At 37.8% G+C, this 10,277-nt stretch overlaps 1 protein-coding gene across 1 annotated transcript in view; it reads left to right on the top strand.

Moving 5' to 3' along the window:
• Positions 1 to 10,277, top strand: part of TRIM69 (tripartite motif containing 69) — a 60,846-nt gene extending 50,569 nt beyond the window's left edge. The window contains exon 7 of the mRNA XM_037835415.1: positions 9,697 to 10,277. Within this exon, the coding sequence (XP_037691343.1) occupies positions 9,697 to 10,238 (542 nt within the window). The 3' untranslated portion in view covers positions 10,239 to 10,277. The remainder of the gene's footprint in view (positions 1 to 9,696) is intronic.

Here is a 10,277-nt window from a genome sequence, read left to right as displayed (position 1 = left end):
ATTCCAACAACCTACTTTGCAGACTTGGAAAAGCTAGTTATCAAATTTATTTGGAAAGGGAAGATGCCTCGAATTGCTAAAGACACTTTAAAAAAGAAAACGAAGTGGAGACTTACACTCCCTGACTTTGAAGCTTATTATAAAGCCACAGTTGCCAAAACAGCATGGTACTGGCACAAAGATAGACATATAGATCAATGGAATCGAATTGAGAATTCAGAGATAGACCCTCAGAATCTATGGCCGACTGATCTTTGATAAGGCCCCCAAAGTCACCGAACTGAGCCATAATGGTCTTTTCAACAAATGGGGCTGGGGAGAGTTGGATATCCATATCCAAAAGAATGAAAGAGGACCCCTACCTCACCCCCTACACAAAAAAATTAACTCAAATGGACCAAAGATCTCAATATAAAAGAAAGTACCATTAAACTCCTAGAAGATAATGTAGGAAAACATCTTCAAGACCTTGTATTAGGAGGCCACTTCCTAGACTTTACACCCAAAGCACAAGCAACAAAAGAGAAAATAGATAAATGGGAACTCCTCAAGCTTAGAAGTTTCTGCACCTCAAAGGAATTTCTCAAAAAGGTAAAGAGGCAGCCAACTCAATGGGAAAAAATTTTTGGAAACCATGTATCTGACAAAAGACTGATATCTTGCATATACAAAGAAATCCTACAACTCAATGACAATAGTACAGACAGCCCAATTATAAAATGGGCAAAAGATATGAAAAGACAGTTCTCTGAAGAGGAAATACAAATGGCCAAGAAACACATGAAAAAATGTTCAGCTTCACTAGCTATTAGAGAGATGCAAATTAAGACCACAATGAGATACCATCTAACACCGGTTAGAATGGCTGCCATTAAACAAACAGGAAACTACAAATGCTGGAGGGGATGTGGAGAAATTGGAACTCTTATTCATTGTTGGTGGGACTGTATAATGGTTCAGCCACTCTGGAAGTCAGTCTGGCAGTTCCTTAGAAAACTAGAGATAGAGCTACCATTCGATCCAGCGATTGCACTTCTCGGGATATACCCGGAAGATCGGAAAGCAGTGACACGAACAGATATCTGCACGCCAATGTTCATAGCAGCATTATTCACGATTGCCAAGAGATGGAAACAACCCAAATGTCCATCAACAGATGAGTGGACAAATAAAATGTGGTATATACACACGATGGAATACTACGCGGCAGTAAGAAGGAACGATCTGGTGAAACATATGACAACATGGATGAACCTTGAAGACATAATGCTGAGCGAAATAAGCCAGGCACAAAAAGGGAAATATTATATGCTACCACTAATGTGAACTTTGAAAAATGTAAAACAAATGGTTTATAATGTAGAATGTAGGGGAACTAGCAGTAGAGAGCAATTAAGGAAGGGGGAACAATAATCCAAGAAGAACAGATAAGCTATTTAACGTTCTGGGGATGCCCAGAAATGACTATGGTCTGTTAATTTCTGATGGATGTAGTAGGAACAAGTTCACTGAAATGTTGCTATAGTATGTAACTTTCTTGGGGTAAAGTAGGAACATGTTGGAAGTTAAGCAGTTATCTTAGGTTAGTTGTCTTTTTCTTACTCCCTTGCTATGGTCTCTTTGAAATGTTCTTTTATTGTATGTTTGTTTTCTTTTTAACTTTTTTTTTCATACAGTGATTTGAAAAAAGAAGGGAAAGTTAAAAAAAAAAAAAAAGAAAAAAGACAAACAAGGAAAAAAAAAAAAAAAAACAACGATGTAGTGCCCCCTTGAGGAGCCTGTGGAGAATGCAGGGGTATTCGCCTACCCCACCTCCATGGTTGCTAACATGACCACAGACATAGGGGACTGGTGGTTTGATGGGTTGAGCCCTCTACCATAAGTTTTACCCTTGGGAAGACGGTTGCTGCAAAGGAGAGGCTAGGCCTCCCTGTATTTGTGCCTAAGAGTCTCCTCCTGAATGCCTCTTTGTTGCTCAGATGTGGCCCTCTCTCTCTGGCTAAGCCAACTTGAAAGGTGAAATCACTGCCCTCCCCCCTACGTGGGATCAGACACCCAGGGAAGTGAATCTCCCTGGCAACGTGGAATATGACTCCCGGGGAGGAATGTAGACCCGGCATCGTGGGATGGAGAACATCTTCTTGACCAAAAGGGGGATGTGAAAGGAAATGAAATAAGCTTCAGTGGCAGAGAGATTCCAAAATGAGCCGAGAGATCACTCTGGTGGGCACTCTTACGCACACCTTAGACAACCTTTTTTAGGTTCTAAAGAATTGGGGTAGCTGGTGGTGGATACCTGAAACTATTAAACTACAACCCAGAACCCATGAATCTCGAAGACAGTTGTATAAAAATGTAGCTTATGAGGGGTGACAGTGGGATTGGGAATGCCATAAGGACCAAACTCCACTTTGTCTAGTTTATGGATCGATGTGTAGAAAAGTAGGGGAAGCAAACAAACAGACAAAGGTACCTAGTGTTCTTTTTTACTTCAATTGCTCTTTTTCACTCTAATTATTATTCTTGTTATTTTTGTGTGTGTGCTAATGAAGGTGTCAGGGATTGATTTAGGTGACGAATGTACAACTATGTAATGGTACTGTAAACAATCGAAAGTACAATTTGTTTTGTATGACTGCGTGGTATGTGAATGTATCTCAATAAAATGATGATTAAAAAAAAAAAAAAAAAAAAAAATCTTCCCACAAATAAATGCCCAGGGCCAGATGGCTTCACAGGGGAATTCTACCAAACTTTCCAGAAAGAACTGACACCAATCTTACTCAAACTCTTTCAAAACATTGAAGAAAATGGAACACTATCTAACTCATTTTATGAAGCTAACATCAATCTAATACCAAAACCAGGCAAAGATGCTACAAAAAAGGAAAACTACCGGCCAATCTCCCTAATGAATATAGATGCAAAAATCCTCAACAAAATACTTGCAAATAGAATCCAAAGCCACATTAAAAAAATCATACACCATGACCAAGTGGGGTTCATTCCAGGCATGCAAGGATGGTTCAACATAAGAAAAACAATCAATGTATTACAACACATTAAAAACTCAAAAGGGAAAAATCAATTGATCATCTCAATAGATGCTGAAAAAGCATTTGACAAAATCCAACATCCGTTTTTGATAAAAACACTTCAAAAGGTAGGAATTGAAGGAAACTTCCTCAACATGATAAAGAGCATATATGAAAAACCCACAGCCAGCATAGTACTCAATGGTGAGAGACTGAAAGCCTTCCCTCTAAGATCAGGAACAAGACAAGGATGCCCACTGTCACCACTGTTATTCAACATTGTGCTGGAAGTGCTAGCCAGGGCAATCCGGCAAGACAAAGAAATAAAAGGCATCCAAATTGGAAAAGAAGAAGTAAAACTGTCATTGTTTGCAGACGATATGATCTTATATCTAGAAAACCCTGAGAAATCGACGATACACCTACTAGAGCTAATAAACAAATTTAGCAAAGTAGCGGGATACAAGATTAATGCACATAAGTCAGTAATGTTTCTATATGCTAGAAATGAACAAACTGAAGAGACACTCAAGAAAAAGATACCATTTTCAATAGCAACTAAAAAAATCAAGTACCTAGGAATAAACTTAACCAAAGATGTAAAAGACCTATACAAAGAAAACTACATAACTCTACTAAAAGAAATAGAAGGGGACCTTAAAAGATGGAAAAATATTCCATGTTCATGGATAGGAAGGCTAAATGTCATTAAGATGTCAATTCTACCCAAACTCATCTACAGATTCAATGCAATCCCAATCAAAATTCCAACAACCTACTTTGCAGACTTGGAAAAGCTAGTTATCAAATTTATTTGGAAAGGGAAGATGCCTCGAATTGCTAAAGACACTCTAAAAAAGAAAAACGAAGTGGGAGGACTTACACTCCCTGACTTTGAAGCTTATTATAAAGCCACAGTTGCCAAAACAGCATGGTACTGGCACAAAGATAGACATATAGATCAATGGAATCGAATTGAGAATTCAGAGATAGACCCTCAGATCTATGGCCGACTGATCTTTGATAAGGCCCCCAAAGTCACCGAACTGAGCCATAATGGTCTTTTCAACAAATGGGGCTGGGAGAGTTGGATATCCATATCCAAAAGAATGAAAGAGGACCCCTACCTCACCCCCTACACAAAAATTAACTCAAAATGGACCAAAGATCTCAATATAAAAGAAAGTACCATAAAACTCCTAGAAGATAATGTAGGAAAACATCTTCAAGACCTTGTATTAGGAGGCCACTTCCTAGACTTTACACCCAAAGCACAAGCAACAAAGAGAAAATAGATAAATGGGAACTCCTCAAGCTTAGAAGTTTCTGCACCTCAAAGGAATTTCTCAAAAAAGGTAAAGAGGCAGCCAACTCAATGGGAAAAAATTTTTGGAAACCATGTATCTGACAAAAGACTGATATCTTGCATATACAAAGAAATCCTACAACTCAATGACAAAGGTACAGACAGCCCAATTATACAATGGGCAAAAGATATGAAAAGACAGTTCTCTGAAGAGGAAATACAAACGGCCAAGAAACACATGAAAAAATGTTCAGCTTCACTAGCTATTAGAGAGATGCAAATTAAGACCACAATGAGATACCATCTAACACCGGTTAGAATGGCTGCCATTAAACAAACAGGAAACTACAAATGCTGGAGGGGATGTGGAGAAATTGGAACTCTTATTCATTGTTGGTGGGACTGTATAATGGTTCAGCCACTCTGGAAGTCAGTCTGGCGGTTCCTTAGAAAACTAGATATAGAGCTACCATTCGATCCAGCGATTGCACTTCTCGGTATATACCCGGAAGATCGGAAAGCAGTGACACGAACAGATATCTGCACGCCAATGTTCATAGCAGCATTATTCACAATTGCCAAGAGATGGAAACAACCCAAATGTCCTTCAACAGATGAGTGGATAAATAAAATGTGGTATATACACACGATGGAATACTACGCGGCAGTAAGAAGGAACGATCTGGTGAAACATATGACAACATGGATGAACCTTGAAGACATAATGCTGAGCGAAATAAGCCAGGCACAAAAAGAGAAATATTATATGCTACCACTAATGTGAACTTTGAAAAATGTAAAACAAATGGTTTAGAATGTAGAATGTAGGAGAACTAGCAGTAGAGAGCAATTAAGGAAGGGGGAACAATAATCCAAGAAGAACAGATAAGCTATTTAACGTTCTGGGGATGCCCAGAAATGACTATGGTCTGTTAATTTCTGATGGATGTAGTAGGAACAAGTTCACTGAAATGTTGCTATATTATGTAACTTTCTTGGGGTAAAGTAGGAACATGTTGGAAGTTAAGCAGTTATCTTAGGTTAGTTGTCTTTTTCTTACTCCCTTGTTATGGTCTCTTTGAAATGTTCTTTTATTGTATGTTTGTTTTCTTTTTAACTTTTTTTTTCATACAGTTGATTTAAAAAAAAAAAAAAAAGAAGGGAAAGTTAAAAAAAAAAAAAAGAAAAAGAAAAACAAGGAAAAAAAAAAAAAAGATGTAGTGCCCCCTGGAGGAGTCTGTGGAGAATGCAGGGGTATTCGCCTACCCCACCTCCATGGTTGCTAACATCACCACAGACATAGGGGACTGGTGTTTTGATGGGTTGAGCACTCTACCATAAGTTTTACCCTTGGGAAGACGGTTGCTGCAAAGGAGAGGCTAGGCCTCCCTATATTTGTGCCTAAGAGTCTCCTCCTGAATGCCTCTTTGTTGCTCAGATGTGGCCCTCTCTCTCTGGCTAAGCCAACTTGAAAGGTGAAATCACTGCCTTCCCCCCTACGTGGGATCAGACACCCAGGGGAGTGAATCTCCCTGGCAACGTGGAATATGACTCCCGGGGAGGAATGTAGACCCGGCATCGTGGGACGGAGAACATCTTCTTGACCAAAAGGGGGATGTGAAGGGAAATGAAATAAGCTTCAGTGGCAGAGAGATTCCAAAACGAGCCGAGAGATCACTCTGGTGGGCACTCTTACGCACACTTTAGACAACCCTTTTTAGGTTCTAAAGAATTGGGGTAGTTGGTGGTGGATACCTGGAACTATCAAACTACAACCCAGAACCCATGAATCTCGAAGACAGTTGTATAAAAATATAGCTTATGAGGGGTGACAATGGGATTGGGAAAGCCATAAGGACCAAACTCCACTTTGTCTAGTTTATGGATGGATGTGTAGAAAAGTAGGGGAAGGAAACAAACAGACAAAGGTACCCAGTGTTCTTTTTTACTTCAATTGCTCTTTTTCACTCTAATTATTATTCTTGTTATTTTTGTGTGTGTGCTAATGAAGGTATCAGGGATTGATTTAGGTGATGAATGTACAACTATGTAATGGTACTGTAAACAATCCAAAGTACGATTTGTTTTGTATGTCTGTGTGGTATGTGAATATATGTCAATAAAATGATGATAAAAAAAAAAAAAAAAAAAAAAAAAAAAAAAAAAAAAAAACAGTGATCAGGGGAGGGGAGTTTCAATGCTTTGTTTACAATACCAATCTTTCCCTCTCCTCCCGCTGGGGAGGTCTGATGACTTTTAACATCTGTCTCAGTCATGCAGGTTGCAGCATGACTTGCTCTCAAAGTAGAGGAGGGGGCAGGGCCCTTGGCCCTCACAACATAATTCTTAGCTTCAAAGAGTTTATATTCTAGTTAGAATATACTTATAGCAGGGCACAATATAAGACAGTAGTATTTAAAGCACTTATCAATGATCTTAATAAAGGAATGAAAATGCTAGAAAATTTTAAAAAGCAGATAGATAATGACTTAAGAAGACCTTATAGAAGAGATGATGCTTATAAGTCCTTTGAATAAGAAAGTAGCATTTGAATAAATAAAGCTTTGAACTAGTTTTTTAGAAAAAAAAAAAAAAAAAAAAAAAAGAAAAGAGGTGTTGAGGATGGAAATACAGGAGATACAGATTTTGAAGTAGGTTGATGAATTCAGTTTTGGCCATGTTGTAGAATACAATAAAAACTAATTACTTGGGATGATTATCTGGTATGTGAATATATCTCAATAAAATTGCATAAAAAGAGAAAAATGCAGTATATGCATACAATGGAATATTATTCAGCCTTAAAAAGGAATGATAATGTGAGATATTGATTCATTATCATGGACAGAACACATGCTATGTGAAATTAGGAACCCCCTACTTTATAAGTCAAGCCCTTGATCTTGGGCGAAAATTATGGTTGTAAAGGGGAGGCTAAACCCACCTATAATTATGCCTAGGAGTAACCTCCAGAGAACCTCTTTTGTTGCTCAAATATGTATTTTCTCTCTCTAAGCCCAAGTCTGCAAATAAATTCATCACCTTCCCCCCAACATGGGATAGGAACCCCCAGGTGAGTGAATCTCCCTGGCGACGTGGGATATGGATTCCAGAAATGACCCTGACCCTGGCATCGAGGGGTTGAGAATGCCTTTTTTGACCAAAAAGCAGAAAAGAAAGGCAAAAAATAAGGTTTCAGTGGCTAAAACTTGGAGGATCCTCCTATGCAAGCTTCAGCTAGATATCCCAAATGACCACATATGATAAGCCCAAGTCAACAGTAGCCCTGAAAACACTAAAGAATACCCGGTCCCTATTTGAGACTCTATAAAAGTTTCACTTACTAAGTTTATTCTTCAGAAACTTAAATCCTCCAGAGAGCTCCTATGCCAGCGAAATCCCAAAACCCAGAGGCAACAGCCTCTTCAAGAACATCAGCTAATTGTGTCCTCTTTTCACATAATGTTGACACCCCTTTTCAACATGAACAGGTTAGGGCGGTCACAGCCTAGACATCCCTAGATTGGGAAAGTGATTAAACTAGAGGAAGGGATAACAACAGACAAGATAGAATTTAACAAAGGATTATGAATACTAAATCTCTACACAGTTTTCTTTTTCTTAATTGCTAGGGTATTAGAATAGCTAGAAGGAAAGAACTGAAATGGTGAAACTGTAACTCATAACATTCTTTGAAATTTGCTCTTTAATTACCTGTTAAATTGCACTTGGAAAGTTATCACTTCTATGTAAATACGTTATATTTCACAATAAAAAAAAGAGAGAGATTGGCCCTAATATTTGCTCAAGATCACAGTTCTTTGCTATGCCTCAGACTTATTTAAAAAGACTTAACTGCAAATAAAGACTGTAATTTAGTTAACAGTACTGTACCAATGCTAATTTCTTAGTTCTGATAAATATACCATGGCTTTGTAAGATGTTAACACTGGGTGAAGCTGGATGAAGGGTATACTGGACTCTCTCTACTCTCGTCAACTTTTCTGTAAACGAAAAGTATTCAAAATTAAAAATTAAAAAAGAGGAATGTAGTTCTGATACATGTGACAAAATGAATGACTCTTGAAGACTTTGTGTTGAGTGAATTCAGCAAGATAGAAAAGGACCAATATTGCATGATCTCACCAATATGAAATCACTAGAATAAGCAAATTCACAGAGTCAGAAAAATACAGGTTACCAGGGCTATGGGTGAGCATAGAGAATGGGGAGTTACAGAGTTTCTATCTGGAATGATGGAATATGGAATTTAATTAACGCACTGAGTTATAAATTTGAATGTGGTTTAAAGGGCAAATTTTAGATTATATCTAGGTTATGAGAATGAAAATTAAACAAATGAAAAATACAAACAGGAATCCCTAATGTATACTGTGGACTATAGTTAATAGTATGATTATAATGATATTCTTTTATCAATTGTAACAAATGTACCCTACCAATGTAAGGCGATAATGGCATTGGGGGTAGGTATACAGGATCTCTGTATTTTCTGCATGATTTTTCTGTAAACCTACAAATTTTCTAATAAGAAATAAAAAAGATGAAATTGTTTACAAAACAAAATTTTATATGAAAAAATTAATTACTTGAAAGCGTTAAATAAAAACAACTTGGGTTACAAAGTGCAAGTCCAAATTTTAATTATTGGATTCAACTGACATAAATTTAGTCTGTCAGATTACTATAAAAGTCTCTAAACACTTACTCTCAATTTGTGTACTTATCTTGTTCCAAACTAGTAACACACAATTTGTAGAACACACTCTGAGTAGCATTGATATAAATCACTCCAGATTTCAAAAGTTCCATCATCTTTTAAACCAAACATAAACTCTGACAATTGTTCTCTAAATTCTCTACCAGTTAGCTCAATCTCACCTGTCTGTAACAGTCAACCTCTTTCCTTCTCTCCCACAAAAGCTACTGTTTTTAACCCTTTCCCTTTGCCTCTGTTTGCCCAAAGCATCCCAATACATCTCATTTATGTTATGATACATCACAACTGAAATCCTTGTTTTCCTTAGAAAGCTTTCCTAAAACAACCTTACCTAATCTTTACCTCTTTGGCAATTGTATTGTTTGTATTTATTAGTACAAACTTACATTATTTGTATTGTCTCCTTTAGTAAAGCATAAATTGCTTCAGAGTAAAGCCTTATTTTTAAACCAAAGCTTAAACCAAATAACAATACAAAGTATGTAAGTAATTGCTCGCTTGACTGTCTAAGAGTATCTGTGTATGGCGTGGGGGTGGAGGGATACAGAACTAGTGTCTATGAGAGTTTGCATTCACTTTTCTCCCATGCCCTGCTTTCTCTTATTTTCTTCTAGGCCTATCTCCATTAACTCTGGACCCTAAAACAGCCCACCCAAATCTGGTGCTCTCCAAAAACCAAACCAGTGTATGGCATGGCGACATTAAGCAGGTAATGCCTGATGACCCAGAGCGATTTGACTCAAGTGTGGCTGTACTGGGAACAAAAGGCTTCACATCTGGAAAGTGGTACTGGGAAGTAGAAGTAGCAAAAAAGACAAAATGGACAGTTGGAGTCGTCAGAGAATCTATCATTCGGAAAGGCAGCTGTCCTCTAACTCCCGAGCAAGGATTCTGGCTTTTAAGATTAAGAAACCAAACTGATCTAAAGGCACTGGATTTGCCTTCTTGTAGTCTGAAACTAACTAACAACCTCAACAAGGTTGGCATATACCTGGATTATGAAGGAGGGCAGGTGTCCTTCTACAATGCTAAAACCATGACCCACATTTACACCTTCAGTACCACTTTCATTGAGAAACTTTATCCTTACTTCTGTCCCTGCCTGAATGATGGTGGAGAGAATAAAGAACCACTGCACATCTTACATCCACAGTAATTAGTCACACTATTGTATTAATTCAGAGCATTATTAAAG

The sequence above is a fragment of the Choloepus didactylus genome, chromosome 4, assembly GCF_015220235.1.
Source record: "Choloepus didactylus isolate mChoDid1 chromosome 4, mChoDid1.pri, whole genome shotgun sequence".
Taxonomy (NCBI): domain Eukaryota; kingdom Metazoa; phylum Chordata; class Mammalia; order Pilosa; family Megalonychidae; genus Choloepus; species Choloepus didactylus.
The sequence above is the reverse complement of the archived record's forward strand: the minus strand, read 5'-3'. Positions and strand labels throughout refer to the sequence as shown.